Source organism: Lepisosteus oculatus, chromosome 17 (assembly GCF_040954835.1).
Source record: "Lepisosteus oculatus isolate fLepOcu1 chromosome 17, fLepOcu1.hap2, whole genome shotgun sequence".
NCBI classification, from domain to species: Eukaryota; Metazoa; Chordata; class Actinopteri; order Semionotiformes; family Lepisosteidae; genus Lepisosteus; species Lepisosteus oculatus.
The window spans coordinates 906,201-928,886 of record NC_090712.1 but is presented as its reverse complement, the minus strand read 5'-3'; the positions used below and the strand labels follow the sequence as shown (position 1 = coordinate 928,886).

Below are 22,686 nucleotides of genomic sequence, written 5' to 3'. Positions count from 1 at the left end.
GAAGAATTAAAAGGCAACTGCTTTTGATATTGGTGCATAAAATGCTCTTGTTGATATGAAAAGGTGATTGAGAAGCTGACAAGAGTCCTGTGCAGATTCCCCTGGTGACAGCAGCCAGACTCTGTGCTCAGCTCTGTAGGCAACACTGGCTCAGAGGGTCCAGACAAACCCACACAGAGTTCGCAGGGCTGTCAGTCTTCGGACAGAAGGGAGACGAGGGAGGTCGCGTGCACAGAATGCGAGGTGAGCAGGAGACAAAGGGCAGCCGTCTGGAAGCAGGAGCAGCGCTCTCTCTTTGATCTGCTCAATTCCACTTTCATTTTCAGGGATACATTTTTCATTAGCCCACCTGCAAACAGAAATCAGGCTCCTGCAGAAACAGCAGATCCTGTCATGTATTCTTTGATCTGGCAAAGGCCCTGGTGCTGTACTGTACGTAACTGTTACAAAGCAGGGGAGCAGGAGGATTCGAAAGGATTTGTGCTGTTCTGTCATCTGTAAGACTGCAGATGGGCTATAGAGCCGTGGCCGGATTTCACTTGTAAACTTTGTAATGCTTTCAGATTTCAGCCCAAATTAATAATTAATTGCTAATAAATCATATTTATTAGTATATTGCATTACTTTAATTAACATAACACATTGTGTGTATTAATATTCTTTATTAAATTGGTAATGATTTATAGCAAAGCGGATTTAAATTAATCATACTTTTGTGCTCTATTGAGATGAAAAAGATTACTACAAAGTTCTCTTCCATTTTAAGTACAGCAGGTGAAAGTAGGTGAAAATGCCTTTTCCAGATAGAAACATATATTATCACAGGCCACTGAAAAAACTGCAAACCAGGAGAACGCTTACATATACTTCTAAGATGAAAATAACACCTTTGTTATATCAACTGATATGAATTGATTGATGATTGAACAAACTAAAGACGGGTGAGGGCCACCTTGGGAGTCAGTCTGGTTTATAGTCCCAAAATAATCTTCTGAAGCAATGGTGCCTTACCAGTGACACCACATGTGTTGTCAAAGTTAAGGGACCACAATGGAGCCCAGGGAACTCTTCAAAAGGAGCACTTAATTTCCAGATGGCCTTCTAACAATGTGTTATGCTATAACATTTGAATGATATAATCCAGTACAGCAAAGCACAGTGAAATCATGATAAGTGCTAGAGAGTCCAAGACCTGATCGATCTGTTTAAGTCAGGTAATGTCAGGATCAGAATGCAAATGAGGCAATAATTTTACCAAGCTGCAATATTTAGCAATTTTATTTGGTCCTACTATGAACACGTTTCCGTAAACTGATAATAGTAGTGTCTTCTTTAAAGTCCAGCTTTTGTTGGTGAATGTTCTTTTGAGCAGTAATTTTCATGCAATATTCCATTCATAAAACATTTCTGTTCATAATTTTCTATTGCTATGCAGTCAAGCACAGATTAGGAGCTCTTGAAGATTACCCAGGTAACACAAATAAGCAAAATAAATGGTTTGTTTTGCTTTTGCAGTCTCAGCAGAAATGCATTGTGGTCTTCGCCCTGGTGTGCTGTTTCGCTGTCCTGGTGGCCTTGATTTTTTCTGCCGTTGACATCTGGGATCAGGATGAAGATGGAATTACTGAAGACAACTGTAACAAAAACTGTCGGTAAGAGGTAACACAAGAAATTATTTCTTTTGAGCGCCATGGTCTCTTATGAATTAACACAGATTTCAAGACAAATCACAATTCCTCTTGCCTTTTGTGTTTATCATCTTTCCTATTGTGTTAATCAGATGTCCTTGATTCAACCTCATAGGCCCTATAAGAGGTTAACCAAGCAATCATGTTTTCTGGTTTCGGGTTATCTGAAGACAATGACTAAGCCCTTCTTTCTTCTTGGAGCTCTACTGATGAACATCCTGCAGTGATCTTGGGGATTATTCATTTTTTATGTTTCTTTCTCTATGCTTGAAGATGATTGCTTTTAAAGGCAGTACAGGGGAGCCTCCAAACTCAATTGACTGAGCCACCACTCCGCCATGCGGAGTGTGGGTGTAGTTGTCCAGCACTCTCTGCTCCACAGCGCCTCCTGTGGTGTCCCAGGTGCCTACAGGCATGTGGTACTATTGGTGAGAGACATAACTCTCCACCAACGAGCGCTGCAAGACAAGATGTGAAAACCACCCCATTGGATCATCCATATTGGGACGATATAGCAAACACAATTGGCCAATCTACTGTAGTTCTATAGTAAAGATGCTATATATACTGGATGACTTATTACCATCTGTGTGTGCCGACATTTTTCATGTGACCCTTCTAGACCTGCTGCTGTGTTGTGGAGGAATTTTTATCGTCGCTGTGGTAACTGTCTTGCTTTTTTACTAAGAAGCTTTTTAAATACTTCACAAGTGGATGGGACACTGATAATAATGGAGGAAAGGTGGTGGAAGGGAAATGTTCTGTAGGTCCTTACAATTAAGTTACAATGAGGGGTGGAGCTACTGCACACAGCAGAGTATTGAAGGAAAGATGATTGGATTTAACCCATCAACCTAAATGTTTCATCATATGCATATGGAGGAACCTTCATGTGCTGTAGAAAACAGATATTAATCACAGACACTGTAGCCTCTTACAGGTCAACCATCAGATCTGACTCTGGCCAAGGCAGGGCTGGTGGCTGGCAGTTTCATTTCCTTCTCTCTGTTAAATCCGGTAATAAAGGTCGCTATTTTATACAGCACCTTTCACGTCATCTTGAGGTAATTTACACTAAAACAAGACAAAAAAAGAAGGCAGAAACTAAAGCAAATGGCTACAGGAGATGAGTAGGTATAGTGCTGAGAAAATGTAATCTTTATGTATTGTTACAAACAGGGGTTTAAGAAAATAACGAATATAGGAAATAGACTAATCAATATAAATACATAATCATTACCCTCAAATAATAAAGAATATAACCAAGCACTTGGTATAATTAGAGGCACCTGAGACTTTTGTTCTCTGGCACAGCTTTGGAGAAAAGAGTAATAAATCAGGCACACTGGGTTAAACAAATATATATTTAAAGTAACAAGGTACTCTATTTTCAGACAAGGCATCTTGGAGCTGTATATCCTGACCAACCAGAAAACCCCCAGAATGTATCTGTCACACTCTCAAATAATCAACCGCAGAATTCAGATAAACGCCGGCGCATTCCCACGACCCCTGTCAATCAGACATCAACCTGATCCAATTTCCGAAACGACAACGCACAAACTAATCATCCATCTCTCCCTTCTCACTGCACCTGCTATTGAAACCTCCTCAACCTTCACTTCACCGCTTGGTATCAAACAGTCTTCCCATTTCCTAGCTCCCACTTTCGAACCTTGCGATTCCCTTTCTTCTTCTAGCCTCTTGGAAAACGACCCTGCCTGCCTTCCCGACTACGTCTTCGTCTCGCCCGCTGGATTTACTGCCCTTCGGATACGACCCTGCCTGCATTCCCGATTCCGTCCTTGAATTGCCCTACCGGACTAGTTCCCTACCCGACCTGCATAGGGTTCATCACACCGTTCGTGACAGTATCAAGTTTTCAAAGATCCTATATATCTCCTATACAAGCCAACAAGAGAGATCAACCTGCCTTTTAGTTGAGTCTCTCTCTATAAATCTGGAAGCTACAAAGTGAATTGGAAACTTATTTCTTTATTCTAAAATTGCATCCCTTAACCAGGAGAATCCATTTTATCCTAGGGATTGTCTGCACAGGAAATCAGAGTTTCAGACAACAGAATGGAAAGCTGTCTTGACACGGTTCAAATACTGAACTCAAATCTGGTCTCTCCAGATGATCTGGACAATGACCTCTCGCCTGGCGAATACTTTCTCACCTGTCCTCGTGTCTGTCTGTCTACTCCCCTGTCCTTCCTTCTCTTTTCCTCTTTTTATCCTCTGTTCTTGGAATGTTGATGACTCTTAATCGTTAACCTAGAGCTTAATTAACCAAGGTGAACCAAATAATTCCTTTAATTGATGTTTCCAGACCTCATACCATGCAACAAACACCCCAGTAGCTTTCTTGCTTTGAAGCTCCACAGAACTGCAAATGTTGACACAAGCCAGGTGTTTGACCATTACCTCTAAATTCATAGGCAACCACATAGCCCCTTCCAATAACCATAACAATATTTTAGGAATATTTAATTAGCAGAATGATCCAACAGTAAATATCCCCATGTGAATAAGTATCTGAACTCCAAAATTTAGCAACTGGTGGCACCTCCATGAGTAGCAATGACGTCAACAGGACATCTCCTGTAACTGTTCATTGGTCTTGTGGATCAGATTTTGGGAATTTCGGTTGTTATCAGTTGTTCTTACAAAACGTCTTCAGATCAGTTTTTGAGGGTTTGAGGGTTTCCTTGCACGAACAGCTCACTTCAGGTCCTGCCATAACATTTCAGTGGCGTTTATGACTATGACTTGGCCAAACTGCAGAATTTCTTCAGGCTTTCTGTTGCTTGTATGTTTAGGATCAGTCTTTCTGCCCATCCAACTTCCAGCTCAGCATCAGCTGATGAATGGAAGGCCCTAAGCTTCCCGATTGTTTAGCCTCCTGATTCTAATGACCCATTTATTGTGCTAAGTATACTAGTTGTTTGCTTATTATTTCACCTACACTGATTCTTAATTATTATTTTTTTCATACTGTATACAGTACCAATGCATCTCAAAAAACATTGAATTGGTAGATATAAACCTCTTTGGTTACTTAAGAGAAGACCGGTTTCAGTCTGACAGGGGTATCATGGTAAGAAATGTTAATTTGCTTAATTATACTGGGGGCTGACTTTCTCTCTGCACTGTATACTGTAAAGGTGAGCTGTTAGGCATGATTTGAAAAGTGCTGCCGACTGACTATTAACAGACCTACGGTAACTCTTTTTAGTGATTGAAGACATAATGAAATCGAATTGTATGGCTTTGATTTGTCTGCCTGGCTCTGCACAGTTTAGTTCACTTGAAATTCTTCTTTGATCCATCCAGAAATCCAGCTTCAACTCCTACTGTCCTTTAAGAATCCAGCAATCTCAGCTAGCAGGAACATTTTGATTAAATACTTTATTGATATCCATCTCCTGTTGGTATAAATAAACCATAGGCTTGAATATTTTTGCATGGCACCAAAAGATGTGAATGACTGTCGATTTGTTCAGGCATAATAGCTTCTCACTCCTCTCCTGAATGGTAATCAGTCTCACATTCACAACAGCGTAAAGCAGAGTTATCCTTTCTGCGTCTGGCAAGAAACCGCATACGGACACTTTTACACACTAATGCTCCTGGACAGGTAGGACATAATGTAGCACAGAAGGTATTGTAGATGACCTTTCTTTGCCAAATGATTTGTCTCTGTAGACCTGCTCAATCTCAGTCAAGGGCTGTTCCAAAAGACATCGGAGAAACCAAATGCCAACCACGTACCACCTCTGACAGAGGGAGGACTAAGGATTCTGCCAATCTGTCAGGCTAAGAACGATAGCAGAAATCGCAACCGGCTGACATGTAGTACCTTGACTTACAGAAAGAGAAATCCAGGGACTCACAGAAAATTATATTAGATTTGGGGCTCAGCACGTACCATCATGTCAAAGGAGAAGGAAGAAGACAGGCAGGCAGTACAGACTGTCACTGAATGAGCTCTTTCGCTGACGTGCTGGAATGCAGAGATTTGCAAGCAGAAGGCCGTTGATAGGACTGATATTGGATTCTGTCCTTATAAAAGTAATTTACGCTCTTGTCTCAATGAGATCACATATTGAATGCAGGAGTTGCCCCCCAGGCAATTAACAGCCATGAATTAGCTTGGTGATTCTGACTGGCTTTATTTTCTAATTACAGTGGCTGTGTAAAGGGCACACGGGGATAGTACACCTGTATTTGATTTAACATGACTGACGAACTGTGTATTTTTGGAAAAAATACAATAAATAAAATTGCCACTCTTTTCTTACAAGGGTGAAAAAAATGATTAGATCCACTCATTGATAAAAGTGATAGACACTGTAGTTCATTTTAGTTTGGTTAATGAAAATCTATGTTACCTGATCCATAACAAATAGGAAACACATTAAGCAAGTGCTTGGCAGCAAGATTAAAATTTCTTGCTGAAATTCTGTAAATGGTAGAAGGGTTTGGCTAATGTAGCCCATTTATTAAATCAACCTTCTGCAGTCAGTTGTGCAAAACAATTACCTACAAGGAAAATGGAACAAGCATTTTCCTAATAAACACAACGGTTTAGTGCTGTTATCTGGAATTTATTTTTGTCTATATACATATATTTATGATTCTGTGGATAAATTGGGCTGTAATATTGCACCATATTTATGCCACATTAAAAATCCCTTCAGGCAATGAATGACCAAGTGGACACAGTCAGAGTATCTACTCCATAGCCGTAACACAACACCCTGACCTTCCTGAAGAGCACTGTCACATGACGAGAGAGCCATTAATGCTCACCTGGTTGAATAACACAATAAAATGGGTGGATTAAGTTATTTAATGGTAATTTTATTGATTAAGACTTAAGGCTGTCCTTAAGGGAATAGGTCAAATTTATACACCTAGTATGCCTAAGATCCGTGCCCAAGTCCGCTCACACACATACAGTATTTGCTGTTTGTGCACAGTTTATACAATCCACTTACACATAGAGACGTGTCAGAAATGCGAATCTGAGAATCATCCAATACGTGTGATTGCACAACACAATCTCTGTGCACAGCCCCTCCAGCATGAAGAACTGGCCACTGTCAGCCGGCCACTGAGCCTCCCCGCGCTGAGTGTTTCTCCCATATGGGCAGCCCTCCGAGGTCATAGCACTCCCGAGAGTGCCTTGTTGGGGGCCAGGCACAAAAATATATTATTCTTAACACACGAAATGAGGTGATGAACTCGGAGTCTAACAGCTGTCGTTATCTGTGAGTCCTCAGACACGTAGCAAGCGATCCCTGATGTGTCTTCTGGTGCAGCAGCCTGCTGTGCCCCCTCTATTTAATCTGCCCCATTGGCATGTGGCAGTGATGCATTTGCTCAATCTGCTCAATTCAAATTGAACACAGTTTATGCAATATTTCACAAATGTGGTGAGACAGCACAGTGGAGATATGGATCTCTGGGCTGAGCTTATCATGTTCTGCATCTTATCTATTATAGTTTTCATGATGTACTGCATGATTCCAATGGGAAAACTCATCTATATTTCTCCAGCTAGATGCCAAAATCAGTTTATAGGCCTGAATGACTGGCTCTGCAAGATTAAATTAAGCTTAGAACCTTGATAAACTGATACTGTGTTCAAGACCAAAGCAGCGATAAACTAAATAAGTGTCTGTCCAGGCTCAGAGAGTTTATTTCGTAAACCTGAAGATCAAAGCAGGTTCGACATAGACTTTGCATACACCAGTTCTCTAGTATCTTGAGATACTAAGGCAGGGAGAGACAGAGATAGCAGAGATAGTCAAACAGGACAGGCGATAGCAGACGGGCTGATCTGAGACTGAAGGCAAGCGTAGCAGGGCAGGCTGGCTGAGTTGTCGAGCAGGGCTTGGTGGCTGGAGCATGACACTTTGTCTGGTGCTTGGCTGGACAGATGTGAAGCAACCAGGCAGAGCAGGTTCGAGACAGACCAAGTATTCCTCGAGCCGAGTTCAAGCAGAGTGTGCTTCTAGGAAGCAGGCTTGTTGTGCTGTGAGCACTTCCCTTAACAGAAGGAAGCTCAATGACAGAGCACCGGATCAGTGGCGGATCAGGGTCTCAATATCCTGGGCTAATGGATTAATCACCTGTTAATTGGAGGCAGGCGAGTGGGAGTGAGTGGTCACAGGAGGTGTTTGACCCAGGAGGTGTTTGACTCCTCGTGAGATGCAGCTGCTTTCTGCGGAGACAGAGGACTGCGAGTTCTGGCTCACCCAGGCGTGATTGGAACAACATGAACCACATACATAGCTCTCTGTAATGTGTGTACATTAACAAAATACTTGTACTGACCCAGTTTAAATGGGCAGGTATCTGTAAATGGGCTATTTAGAATTGTCCTTTGCCGTGAGGGATAGTCCTACACCCTAAACCCCTGCGTGTAAGACTTAAGAAAACACCCTCCACTGTTAACGTCACTTAAATGGTAAAGTTAATCAAAGTGAAAATCATTATGATGAGCTAGCAGCAGCAGTGCCTGAAAGCATTGGCATGAACACTGATCATGGAGAAGCTCAGCTCTTCAGCTTGTATAGGAGTTTTCAATCACTCTTCTTGTTAATGGAAACCCAAAATCGGTTCAGTTATTCAGCTGAGGGCTGTGGGTGTCTGCATGGCTGCTCTTCTTAGACAGAAGAAGATACCATAGGCTCCCCTGACTGCTGGCAGGTTATTGCAATGCAAACATCTCACCACTGCCTTATCATTTATTGTCATCAGGAGGGACACACACACTCTCACACACACACACACACACACACACACACACACACACACACACACACACACAGCACAGCACAGCACAGCACAGCACAGGACAGGACAGGACACAGCACAGGACACAGGCTCCGCGGATTCTGGGTCCTGTGTGCCTCCCATTGGAAGGCTCACCCCATACCTGACCACAAAAATCACTCTGAAGGAAGACATTCAGCTCTGATTGGACTTTCTTCCAAGACAAGGGGGGTGTTTCTGAAACAGCACGCAGTGCCTGTAACACCTCAAGAAAATAAACAAATAAAGGGATTAAGTCATTTTCTGACAAGTATAGGGCAAAGAGTTTTACAGTTCAGCCAATCTATCGAGCTTCATTAACAAAAGCATAATGATTTATACAGAGGGGAAATACTTCAGCTAATGAAGCTTAAATATTTTAAGACCTTTTCAAAACTCAATTAGGTCTGCCAGCGTGGTTTGACGCTTTGAGCAAATACCCAGCCAGCTGCAGGCGGCAACTTTGCCTGCTTGTCTCTGGCAAGAGATTTATAAAAAATGGATTTTGTATTTTTCAAAGTCTCTTCTCTGTATCTGTAACCTTAAGAGTTGAAGCATTGCTTTGAGATAGAAGTACTTTATGTCTGGCTTTCACTAGGATTTGTAAGAGACAACAATGTTGAATATTTCTAGCCCATAACAATAAATGTATATAATGTCAAGGTATTTGCCAGCATCCAATAACAATAATAAGTAATTGATTTATGTTTTGGTTTCTATGTCTTAATATATCACAGTAATCTTAGTGATGAAACAATGGCAGTTGTAAAAAATTACAATCTCACCTTTCTCTCACACTAGGTACAGTATGTACAACAGTAGTTACCTGGGTCTGTTGGCAGGCTCCTCAGACACTTGCCAGGCAAATTAGATGCTTTTTTGTTGCTTTACCATGCTTATATCAAGCTGTGCCTTGAGTTTGTCGTGGTTTGTTGCAGTTGCATGAGTGCACAGTGTGTCACTCTGCCCTTCTCTGCCTTGACCATGAAATTGCATAATAACGCTTCACACAAGCAGCCATCATCTCTTGGGGTTTTAAGGGTGTCCTCTGCTCTTCTTCAGAGTTGTGCTGGTGGAGACCATTCCAGAAGACCTGCCCTATTCCAGCAATGACACGGCCCACGTCCCCCTCTCCTCGGGCCTCCACAGCCTCCTGGATCTGGCCAAGAAGACAGTGGAAGTTGTGTCTCCGCACTGGAACTTAAACTTTACAAATGAAAACTACAGCTCCCCCTTGGCCAGACAGGTAAACATGCTAATAGTTTCATCTACTGCACAATATCAGTCTGCTGTGAAGGGCACCAGACTTAAGCATTTAACCACACCAGTGCCCTGTTGAATTAATCTGCAAAGTGACTAAGAGCCCAGTATTATCATCATTTTTCAATGAACAGGCATCCCATGACAAAAACAAAGAGTTACTGTAAATGTACAGTGTGATGCACTACTACATGAGAGAAGCATGGGCAGTGAAATGTTATACCTTCTCTTAATTTTTGTGATTCTTTTAACTGGTGAAGAGCACAGCCGCTGCATCAGTTGTGCCCGATTCAACAATACTTATTAAGAGCTTCCTGTCCGTATATTGTTATGCAAAAAATAAGCTCAAAAGGTAAAAAATCTTTTTGCCCCTTTATCTCTCTCCCACAACAAATAGATCTCAGAGTGTATTATACAAGAATACTTTTGCTTAACTTGAGACTCAGTACTCAATACCATCTAGACACCGATATGAATGCCAACGGCATCTTGAGTTTTAAATAAAGACATTCGTTCAATCACATGAACAAATCAACACTAATGTAGTATGGTTTGCTATTTCACACACATTAGAGTAATAAATACATTCATTATTAAAAGCACCAATTTCCCCTTTCTTGTCAGCAGGTAGATGTGCAGTAGTCCTTTGATACAAGCCCTGTACAGACTACAGTCCTTGGTCAGTCCTCTATTTTTCGAGCCTGTTAGCCGGGCAGACTACTGTAATGGGAAATTTAAGAGGCACAAGAGTGAACATCACAGATACAGATGGCACATGTGCATGTGTTCACAAGAGCTACACTCAATGCTGTTCCTTAAGCGTATAGAAATTCAAAATAAACAAACACAATGTCACAGAAAATCTGTTCGGCTTGATAGGAATGGCAAGAAAGAACTGTGAGCATCGTCTGTTCATCCAGCTGAACACAGTGCAATAGTGCACTCTGCAATCGGCTCTTTTGTTTCCAAAGCTCATCTGCAGACGTCTGCTCTGATTAATTTGAAGGATCACTGGCTCCAGGCCCTGAGTCAAGTGTTGTGGTCATTACCTTAGCGGTTCCACCGAACGAGCTTCCTCTGCTCCGAGTGCTCAAGTGCCAGGAGAGTAATGGGCAATCAGGCCTTATTGGGTGAGCCTGCTCCAGCAGTTGCTTTCTTGTGGCAGTGTGACTTAGCCACCAGCAGGAAAAACATTGAAAACTACACGTCTGCTTTGTGCTGATGGCTGTACCTTACATCTTTTTAGGGGGGATATGAATCACAGAATGCTTTGTCACAGGATGTATTATTTCATTGAAAATGTTGTCCTTTCTGTGCAAGGCACACACACTTTTTTATACCATACACCATAGACTGATTTACAGCAAAAAAAAATAGTGAGACTCAGATGAGACCTCATCAGGATTCAGCACCAGTCTTATTTAGTTGCTCATGTTTCTGAATGTTTCCTGCTGTTATGATTTGAATCACGCTCGAAAGGTTCAATTTTCTCGCAAAATGTATCGGTATGATGCAGAGGAGAAGATCCTCAGTTGCAAAAGGGACTTTTAAAGCAACTGATAAGTAGAGAAGAAAACAAACCAGTTGAAGGGCACAAATACGACAAGTGTACCAAAGAAAAATCTCTATTTGCCATTAGATTAGTACTTCCTAAACACTGCAGTATGCATTCAGTGCACAGTAATTATTCCCTAGGTCTGCTTTTTAAAATAATAAATATTGCTTGCTTCTGCAGGGCCAGGACCTGTTTGAAAGACTGCTTAAGCTGGGCTCTCAGCAGGTCAGTCTGAAAGTAGCTAGCGGTCTGGGACACTCAAAGGACCTGAACAGCCTTTATGATAGTGGTGAGTTTCTGCACATTATCTGAAATGCACATTCAGTGGAACAAATACAAAATGACCTCAATCACATTTTGGAAAATAGTTCTTTAATACTTCCTTGAGACTCTGTGGTCACTAGGACCACAGCTTTTTAACAGATAGGAATAGATCCAGATAAATATTTTCATCTCCCAAAAACATTGCATCTTGCAAGTTGCTTTTAAGAGTTATCAATACCTACAATTCTCCACTAGAATTTAAAATGGAGCCTAATTAGCAAGCTGTGACCTGAATTAAGGTCTCATTTCACTGTCTTAAAGGCTCTTTTCCAAAATCCCTGAGGTCTTTATGAACTGCTGAGGATAAAGAAAGAGTCCTGGGCTTCCTGTCCACAGACTCCTGAGTCCTGTCTGTCGCTCTCTCGCCCAGGTGCTGATGTACACTACTTGAACATGGCCTCCTTGACGAAAGGTCACTTGAACTCCTCCTTCTGGGTCGTGGACAAAAAGCACATGTATATAGGGAGTGCAAGCATGGACTGGCGTTCCCTCACACAGGTATGGCCAACGCGAAACCAGCTCAGAGGAATCAGGAGCTGAGCTTTCTTAGCCAGTACTGCTGGTGTAGCAGTTCCATGAAGGATGTTTGAATGAAATCATACAGGATTGCACGGATTGTGTGAGTCTCTTCCTGGCATCCACAACACTTTCTTTCGAACATTTGTATGGTTTGTCACAGTCAAACAACAGATGCTGGACTAGCATGTCTTCCCACACTTGAATTTTGTGTTTTAGAATTTTCTTTGCAGTTTCTACAGTGTTTTCTGGTCCTCCTATTAGTACCTAAACCAGAATCTGGATCACTGATGTAAAGTAGGAAGAGCCATGTTCCTGATACAGGTCTATGTGATACTCCACTAATTACATCACCCTTTCCTGTACCGTTTCCTATCCCTAAGCCAGTGTTCAATCTAAAAACATAAATTACCTTGAATTGCCTGAAATTGAGAATTAATCTTTTATATGAAGCTTTATCAGAAGCGTTCTGAATATCTACATCAACCTTATCATATGCTCTTTTTGTTGCCATTAGCTAAACAAATGGTAGCACTGTAATTAATAAAGATTTATCTTTTCTAAATCCTTGTTGACTATCCCTTAGGATCCTTTTTCTACATAGGCAATTCTCTAATTTAGTTGTAATTATGATTTTCATGACCTTACATGTAAGAGGAGTCTTGCTTGCTGGTCTATAATTACTTGATTCTGTTTTATTCACCTTGTGTATGGATGTGAAAAGCATTAGGGGTTTCCCATTGAGTGGATGTAACCCCTGTCCTAAATGGGACCATATTTTACTTAGATTGCTGTAGAAATATGAAAAGTTCTGCATAGGGTTTTTTTTAATGTAATGAAGTACTAGGTAATAGTACTTAATGATTTGTCAGTCATGCTGACGGATTCCTTTCGCAAAGCCTCGTGATGCTCTGCTTGCACAATCCAGCTGCACGTCTGGAGCCACCATCTTCCCGTTTCACATGAAAAGCTTTAGCGCTTTGATACGAAGGTAAATCTTTTTGAACTGCTGTGTCCTAATCAATATCACAGGACATGCAGGATCGTTGAACTGTATCTGTTCCTTGAGCTTCTCGGCTCTTGTCTTAGATTAGTCCAACACCTGCTGGGGTTTATTCCACTGCTTCACTAAAACCCTAATTAAACTAATGATCTGCTTCTCCTGACCTTGTTTAAACTTTTTTCCAGCTCCTTGATATCAAGGTGCATTTTACCCACCCTTAAAGTAAGCTGAACTACATATATTATGTTAACAAAGTGATGTTAGCTTTGGCAGGGAAAATGGATATTTAACTAATTATTTAATAAATTGACTAATTATCTAATGAAACAAGAAAGAAGTTTATTCCATGCTGAAAAGAGAAGAAAGAAAACACAACCTTTCGGCCGTGGAGCCTTCTTCAGGTGTGAGAAAGACAGGGCAGTAAGCAAAGGTAAGTAGTGGGAGAACAAAAGCTGGGAGAGAGGAGGAGCGAGAGGCCAGCTGCAGGATAATTGTTCTTAAAGACGGTTTTTCGAACTCAGACATCAGAAAGACTACAGAAACCAAAATTATCCTGCAGCTAGGATCACACCTTCCCCCTTCTCTTAACGACAGACTACTTTTCTTCTAAATTCTCTCTATTCATTGGTTTCATTTCACACTTCTCTTCGCCTATCCTGACTTCACACCTCCTGATTGGCCTCTCTTTCTGTCCCCTGCTCCCATCACACCTGAAGAAGGCTCCACGGCCGAAACGTTTTGTTTTCTTTCTTCTCTTTTCAGCATGGAATAAACCTATTACTTGTTCCTTTGCAGCCTACACATGCCGACACAGCTACCCACCTGAACTAATTATCTAGTGACCCAATTGCTTATTAATTAATTAAGGGATACAATCTCTTCTCATGGATGAGACAAATGTCATGTTCTTCCTCATTGGCCTAGCAGTCCTTCTTCATAATGATGTTCCTGTAATAATGGAGGATAAACGTAGCTGGGGATAGCAATCCACAAAGAGACATATTTAAAGAAAAACAAACAACACTCATAAAAATGTATTTGGAAGATTGCATTCCCCTTCCCAAGCCCCGCTCTGCTGTGATTAAATCGGAGGTGGCTGCCTTCAGAGGGACCAGTAATTGGAAATGCCTGAAGCTCCTGGCAGCTGTGCTGGGAGACTGCCAGGAGAGGAGCAGTGCGACTGCATATCAGCACTCAGGTCGTGTCGGTGATGAGCCAGCTCCAGGCCGTGTTGGTGATAAACCAGCTCCAGGCCGTGTCGGTAATGAGGCTGCAGCTCCAGGCTATGTCGGTGATGAGGCAGCTCCAGGTACTGGTGGTAATGAGGCAGTTCCAGGTACTGGTGGTAATGAGGCAGCTCCAGGTACTGGTGGTAATGAGGCAGGTCCAGGCCGTGGTGGTGATGAGGCAGCTCCAGGCCATGTCAGTGATGAGGCAGCTCCAGGCCATGTCGTTGATGAGGCAGCTCCAGGCCATGTCGTTGATGAGGCAGCTCCAGGCCATGTAGTTGATGAGCCAGCTCCAGGATTTGGTGGTGGTGATGAGCCAGCTCCAGGCTGTGGTGGTGATGATGCAGCTCGAGTCTGTGTCAGTGATGATGCCGCAGCTCCAGGCCATGTCGGTGATGAGGCAGCTCCAGGCCGTATCGTTGATGAGCCAGCTTCAGGCCATGTCGGTGATGAGGCAGCTCCAGGCCATGTCGGTGATGAGGCAGCTCCAGGCCATGTCGTTGATGAGCCAGCTCCAGGATTTGGTAGTGATGAGCCAGCTCCAGGAAGTGGTGGTGATGAGGCAGCTCGAGTCTGTGTCAGTGATGAGGCCGCAGCTCCAGGCCGTGTCGGTGATGAGGCAGCTGTAACGCTGCTCTGTAGAGGTGAAAAGGATCCGATGCAGATGCAGGAGTTGTTGGGAGGTAAGTAAGCGAACAGAGCAAAACCAGGAGCTGAGTCGTAGTCCGAAGGCGTAAGGTAGGTCGAGATCCGGTAAAGGCACTGGTGGCGAACAATCCAAAATGTGAGACAGAATCGTGGTCGAAAAGAGAGCTGCAGGGTCAGATCCGAAAAAGGCACAGATAGCAAACAATCCAAGGGGCGAGACGAGATCCGAAGTCCGAAGGCAAAAGGTGTGGACAGAATTCCAGGAAGGCAAAAGGGTAAGAAACGCTAGGCAGAGCAACAAGAAGTGAACTCAATACTGAGCAACGGGAAGTATGTAAGGATAGTATAAATAACCCGGCGTGCCGCACGGTAGAGCAATTGCAGGTGTGTTAACTCGTGCGGCGGCGCTTGTTAATAGTAACCCGCTGCTGGTACTGATTAGCTCGCTTACGCGTTGATCTCTGCTGGCTAGTGGTCGTGACAGCAGCTCAGCATATCAGTGATGAGGCAGCTCCAGGCTGTGGTGGTGATGAGGCAGCTCCAGGCTGTAGTGGTGATGAGGCAGCTCCAGGCTGTAGTGGTGATGAGGCCGCAGCTCCAGGCTATATCAGTGATGAGGCAACTCCAGGCTGTAGTGGTGATGAGCCAGCTCCAGGAAGTGGTGGTGATGAGGCCGCAGCTCCAGGCTATATCAGTGATGATGCAGCTCCAGGAAGTGGTGGTGATGAGGCCGCAGCTCCAGGCTATATCAGTGATGATGCAGCTCCAGGCTGTGGTGGTGATGAGGCAGCTGCGGCGTAATCACCGACATGGCCTGGAGCTGCCTCATCACCAATACGTCCTGGATCTGACTCATCACTGACATGGCCTGGAACTGCGGCCTCATCAGGCTGTGGTGGTGATAAGGCAGCTCCCGGCTGTGTCGGTGATGAGCCAGTTCCAGGCCGTGGTGGTGATGAACCAGTTCCAGCCTGTGGTGGTGATGAACCAGCTCCAGGCCATGTCGGTGATATGGCAGCTCCAGGCCGTGGTGGTGATGAACCAGCTCCAGGCCATGTCGGTGATGGGGCAGCTCCAGGCTGTGGTGGTGATGAGGCAGCTGCGGCGTAATCACCGACATGGCCTGGAGCTGCCTCATCACCAATACGTCCTGGATCTGACTCATCACTGACATGGCCTGGAGCTGTGGCCTCATCAGGCTGTGGTGGTGATGATGCAGCTCCAGGCCATGTCGGTGATGAGGCAGCTCCCGGCTGTGGTGGCTCCTGGTCATGAACATGCGGGGGGAAGCTCAGCAGCAGGCCGATGCAGAGCCTCTCAGCAGTGCAAGCATGTGCAGTGCTCTGGCCTGAGGCGCTCTGTGTGTGTCTGTTATAAACTCCTCTGCTGCACGAGAAAACAATACTGTGACCCCATGAAAAAAGTAACGCAAATCAAAGCTTTCAAAGTCTTGTTACTTTTGAAATTTCCTCTACGGTAGTAAGAACTTTTCCTTTTACTCTGAAGCTTAGAGGACAGGTGATGTCTTGTTTTTAACTGCACTTGCGGTTTTGTTTTCACTTTGAAAGTGAAATGCACTTGTGTTCAATTTCGCAGACGAAGGAGCTCGGGGTGATTATCTACAACTGCAGCTGCCTGGCACTGGACCTGCACAGGATATTCACCCTCTACTGGCAGCTGAATTACAAAGACTTCGTGCCCTCAATGTGGTCCAAGAGGGTTTTTGCCCTTTACAACAAGGACCGCATGCTCAAGGTGCACCTGAATGACACCAAGGCGGAGGTCTTCATTTCAGTAAGTGTGACTGAAAGCCCGAGACTAAACCGAAAACTATTCATTTCCTATTAGATCAGTGCCCATATGGATACAGATCTGAGCTTCTAAAAAACTCTTCATTCGCAAGGACAAGGTTATAAGAGATCAAATGAAAAGTCATTGTCATATATATCGTCTATATCTCTTTCCATTTTCAGCTATAATGGCACAATGCCTAAATCCCACTAAAATACTCAGTATGAAAGAGAAGCAGGAAAAGTCAATACAACTTTAAAAATGAATGTGGTTTTAAAATTAACCTTAAAGTCCAATCAGCATCATTACATTGCATATAATAAAGAATCTTGAATTGATTGAATACAAGCTTACTACTATTCCACATAGCACCCCTGGGGATCATTTGATACCTATGGATATTTTTGCTTTGGACATCTGCAGTTATTAGTGTACCTAATGTGGTGTAGCAACGCACGGTGCACAAGTGACAAGATTAGTGGGGAATGTAGAAGAAAAGTGTAATATTTGCACAGTAAGCCTTCATTTGTGATGTCAGTAATTAACACGAAGCAACTCCCTCCTTCTCTTTGGTCACGTAATCTGTCTGCTACTAATTTTCCATTGAGAAATAGATCTTAATGACCTTTCTGTTTCACTGAAACGCACAAGTGTCATTTGACTTCTTTGATTAATGTGACAGATAAAGGGCTGTTAATAATTGCTGTTACAAACAGTCTTGACCACTGTACTTAGAAGAACGTAATTGTGCAGTATGTTGAAAGGATGTGCTGAAATCCATTTTTTGAAAATGATTTTCTTTATTAGGAGAACACTTTCCTTGTATGCATATTCAAAAACAACATTTTTTAATAGATGTTGATTTCTTTTGTCAGCTGGAAAACTTTGATAGTCTGGCTGTGCATTTTTACACCATTAAACAGTTGTCATCTGGAAATGTTTTGACTTGGCTGTCACGTTGCATAAAAAATAAGAAACGCTGAGGAAAAAAATGACTCTTCACCAGAAAACCGTTTAAAATAAATTGTTTTGGAGCTGGTGTTATTGACTCAGCAGCCTGCCTTCGGTTGTTGCAATCAAGGTTTTAATTAATAAAAAAGAAACTGAAGGGTATTTTTTCATGTATGTTTCAATCGGTCCTCCATGATCAAGTGACAACTAATCACCACTGCCCTCACTACCAATCAGAACCTGGCACAGTATAAATACATTATAATAATAATAATAATTAATAATAATAGCTTACACTTATATAGTGCTTTTCTGGACACTCCACTCAAAGCGCTTTACAGGTAATGGGGACCCCCCCTCCACCACCACCAATGTGTAGCCCCACCTGGATGATGCGACGGCAGCCATAGAGCAGAGTAATGAAGCCAATTCATAGATGGGGATTATTAGGAGGCCATGATTGGTAAGGGCCAATGGGAAATTTGGCCAGGACGCCGGGTTTACACCCCTACTCTTTTCAAGAAACGCCCTGGGATTTTTAATGACCACAGAGAGTCAGGACCTCGGTTTTACATCTCATCTGAAGGACGGTTTCTGTTTACAGTATAGTGTCCCTGTCACTATACTGGGGCATTAGGACCCACATAGACCGCAGGATGAGTGCCCCCTGCTGGCACCCACTAACACCTCTTCCAGCAGCAACCTTAGTTTTTCCCAGGAGGTCTCCTTCCAAGTACTGACCAGGCTCACACCTGCTGGGCTTCAGTGGGTTGCCAGTTGTGAGTTGTGGGGTGATATGGCTGCTGGCATAATTGCAGTGATCTTCACTCCTGGTCCTCCAGAGACTCAGTCCACAAGGCTTACATGGGAACACAAACTTTCCAGTGACTGCAGATTTGGAAATGAAGGTAATTAAGGCCAATTAAGTCAATATGTTAGGCTCATTACCTCATTGCAAGCTCAGGTAGAGTCAAATCCAAAATACCATGTGGCTCCGTGGGACCCAGAGAGAGGATGTCTGTGTTAGAGACTATGAGTAGATTATCTTTACGGTATTCATTGCATCATTTTACAGTTTAGGGCACATTGGTTTTCTGTTTAATTTTATATTCACAAGTCCAGCTAAACGTTCGTGAGAATACATTTATTATGCATAACTAGTACTGTAAGTAAACGTTCGTGAGAATACATTTATTATGCATAACTAGTACTGTAAGTAAGGTGGGGAAAATGTGTTTAAACCAGCACTGAACTGCTCACAGCCAGCAGATATTCCCTGTCCCTGCAATTGATCCTGGAGACACTCGGTTGCTCATCTCCAGAAGCCGGTCCCCCAGGTAAACAGGCGCAGACATGACCACTCATGGCTCCACAGCCCTGGTACCGCTCCTACAGAAACACTTTAAATGTATGTATAGACCCCAAGAATTGCTTTTTTGTTCTCGAGGACAACATAGGCAAGGAAGGAAGAGTTTCTTACATTTAAACATTGTTTAAAAAAGTGACCTAAATATTATCTCACCACAATGTACATATTTGCCAGCATCTGTAAATACACACCCCACTGGCTTCTAGAACGGAGCAGGGACACACCGCAGCTAGCTGGCAGCACAGCGAGGCAGCGGGCTGGCTCTGCACTTGTAGCTAGAAGACCTCAGCTGAGATGGTGCTGTCATCCCCTTGAGCAAACTACTTCACCAGGCTGTTCTAGTAACTGCCTCACGTACTAGTGGGAGTCCTGGTCACCTGCACAAACCAGTGCCGGATTTTCCATTAGACACTCTAGGCACAGTGCCTAGGGCCTATAAAGGAGGGAAACATTAGTGACTAATGAAAAAGGAGCTGAAACAACATGCATGCTTTAGATCGACTCTAGGTGCTCCAAATGAATAATCATATGCTACCTATCGGCTGTTCTAGAAACTAGAAGTATCGAAGTGATGGTCGCTCAACTCGCTCCGTCGGTCATGTGTTTTAGCATGAGATTAGTGTAGCGCCCACACCAGTCACTTTAGCGGCTGCACCTCCCCCTAGCTACGCGCCCGCAAGGCAGGCTGGGGGCAGCGGCCGAGGGGCTGGACGTGAGGTCAGCCTGTCCACTGGAGATTGATCTGGCAGTGTAAATAGCATATAGAGGTTATGAGGAGCCATTGTAAATAGTTGTCAGTGTTTGCTGCTTTGTCCTTAAACCCACCATAAACCAAAGTACCCCTCCTTAACCCTTACCCTGTGTGTTTAACCACTTCAGGGAGTTTCAATCTCTGTCTGTCAAAGTCCAATGGGTGGAGGTAAATAACCATGTTGTTCCCGGCGCATCAGGGGTGTGTGAGCTTCATTCTGTGTTAATCCCCCGGTCATTATAATAGTTTAAAGTACATCATGTCAATCGACGTAATTCAATTGGCATATACCCCTCTTTTTGTGAAAGTGTGAAAGTGCCTAGGGCCGATGAACACCAGAATCCAGCCCTGGCCCAAACATGAATCTTTTCTCTGTTGCCTTACCTGGTTAAATGAAGCATTAAATCAACTCATTGTGGTGTTCTCAACGCTTCTGTTGTTGGTGTTTTCAGAGCTCTCCGGACACCTTTTGTCCTAAAGACCGAACCAAAGACATTGATGCCATTTACAAAGTGATTTCGGATGCCAGGAGGTTTATCTACATATCCATTACCGAGTACCTGCCTCTTGTGAACAGGAGCCCACACAGGTCTGTCCCACTCACAAGCAATGAAACAAGTAGGCAGACGTGTAAAAAAGTGCTGGCATGAAAAGAGCTTTCTTGCATTTTCCTGTTTTTTTTTTAAGTAACAAAAGTAGTTCTTCGTAACCTGTAGGAATTAAGTGATATTTCACACAGGAACCAGATAAAGAAAAAATAAGTAATTGTTTTGTGTGTGTTTGCTTTAAACTGAAAGAAAACAATGTAATGTACTGTAATACTGAAATGATTAGTTCTTTATGCTGTTTGGCAAATTGAATCACACAATTACATCAGATGTGTACAGAAAAAGGCTAACAGTCAAAAGATTATTTTTGTTAAAACAGAATTTAGCCATTTTGATCAATCACATTTAATCCAATTAAAACTGATTTACTAGCTGTGGTCTTGTGTAACATATAATACATTCATACAAAATATATTCCTAATCAAATTAGTAAATAAAACTTCATTTACTGCAGTATTCCTCGTACTGCATGACACACATCTACTCACCTTTAACCTCTGTGAACTGGTGTTTCCAGATACTGGTCTCGTATTGATGGGATGCTCAGAGAAGCTCTAATCCTGAGGGACATCAAAGTCCGTCTCTTAATCAGCTGCTGGACTCAGACCAACCCTTTGACATTTAACTTTGTGTGGTCACTCAAGACCCTCTGCACAGAACGGCCCAACTGCACTTTGGAAGTGGTGAGTGAAAACGGACTGGACAGCTGCCCCCCCGCCCACGGTTCCCAGCATTCCCACCTGATTAACCAGAGGGTTCATCAACCCTGCTATGACATCATCATTCGTAACACAGCGTGTTAGTCAAGAGCTGTGTGAAAGCTGTGTGGAAAAGATTTTTGGCTCTGGACAGTCTCCTGGAAGGTTGTGGGATCGAATGAGGTTCCAGTAAAATCATCAGCCATATGTAACGAATATGCCCCTGCGTATAACAGGGATCTCAGGGAGAGGTCTCCTTCAGCTCAGCCGGCAAGTTCCCTGCTGCATGACGCTGGAGACCCGGGTCGGGTCGGAGCGGCAAGGGCAGAACCCCCAAGACCGTTACACATACAAATAGATATTAATGTACACTTCGGATAAGAGCATCAGCTAAATAACACGAGAATAAAGAGATGTGTCTTGAAGCTACAGGCTTCTACAGAGAGTGGTACATGAGCAGAAATGCCTGCGGGGCAATCTTACTCTAACTCTGTGTTGTCATCTTTTAATGTTTATATATACCATCCAGAAGTTCTTCAGCCCCAAAGAACAGAGGAATGGCACTGCGTACACAATTAACCGCAACAAGTTCATGGTGACTGACAACGCCCTGTATATCGGTGAGTATCGCACTCCCCATCCTCACACCTGGTGCGGCTGTCACGAAAGCCGGTCTTGACTCCCTTGGAGTGCGTTATTAAAGACCCTATGCGGACGGTATAATCCGTAAAAGACAACGGAGGAAGGTACAACGGGGGTAGGATGGGTGGACAAGACAGGGGGCGGTATGAGGTAGCAACCAAGTCCAAGGAAATCCAAAAGGGAAGTCGGGGCGCAGTCCGTAATCCAAGAGCCGGGAGATCCATCCAAGACAAATGGTTAAAAGGGGGAACCAGGTCGGAACCGGCACAGGAACAAGAACTAAAAACATAACGGGACCAGGCGGTCAGGACGCCGGGGAAAAGGCCTGGCTTCGGAGACCCCGGAAAATAGGCGTGCCTTGTGGCGTCCATCTTCCAATACTGACCCCAGAACTGCAGAGACAGGCTTTTAACCAAAAACCAAACGAGACGCACCAGGAAATAATAGAAATTAATCATAACCGAAAGTGGTAGGAGCGCCCTCTAGAGGAGGGATGTGGAACGTAACAGCGGCACTTGTGAAGACAGAGACCCCATCTCTCGTTACCTCGAGGTCAAGATAAATGCAGTTTCTATGTTTTATTTAAAATGATACGGGTCCCATTTACATTATGGAGCCACATGGTATTTTGGATTTGACTCTACCTGAGCTTGCAATAAGGTAAGGAGCCTAACACATTGACTTGATGTTAATTGGGTCACATTTACATTAAGGAGTCATTTTTTCACATAATAACAGTGATCTGTATTATAATATGAACAGTGCGAAAACCATGAATCACTGAAAAAATACTTTTCTTGGCAGGTGAGTCACAGACGCCTTGTGTTC

At 43.4% G+C, this 22,686-nt stretch overlaps 1 protein-coding gene across 3 annotated transcripts in view; it reads left to right on the top strand.

Moving 5' to 3' along the window:
• Window positions 1–22,686, top strand: part of LOC102689828 (inactive phospholipase D5) — a 66,930-nt gene that overhangs the window by 39,532 nt on the left and 4,712 nt on the right. For 2 of the 3 annotated variants that reach the window (XM_069179972.1, XM_069179973.1), the window contains exons 2-9: window positions 1,516–1,652; window positions 9,576–9,759; window positions 11,509–11,617; window positions 12,023–12,150; window positions 16,645–16,842; window positions 20,363–20,499; window positions 21,036–21,201; window positions 21,746–21,836. In XM_069179972.1, coding sequence (XP_069036073.1) covers window positions 1,516–1,652; window positions 9,576–9,759; window positions 11,509–11,617; window positions 12,023–12,150; window positions 16,645–16,842; window positions 20,363–20,499; window positions 21,036–21,201; window positions 21,746–21,836 — 1,150 coding nt within the window. Of the gene's footprint in view, window positions 1–1,515; window positions 1,660–9,575; window positions 9,760–11,508; window positions 11,618–12,022; window positions 12,151–16,644; window positions 16,843–20,362; window positions 20,500–21,035; window positions 21,202–21,745; window positions 21,837–22,686 lie in introns of those variants that run through there. The other variant, XM_069179974.1, reaches the window with a different exon arrangement.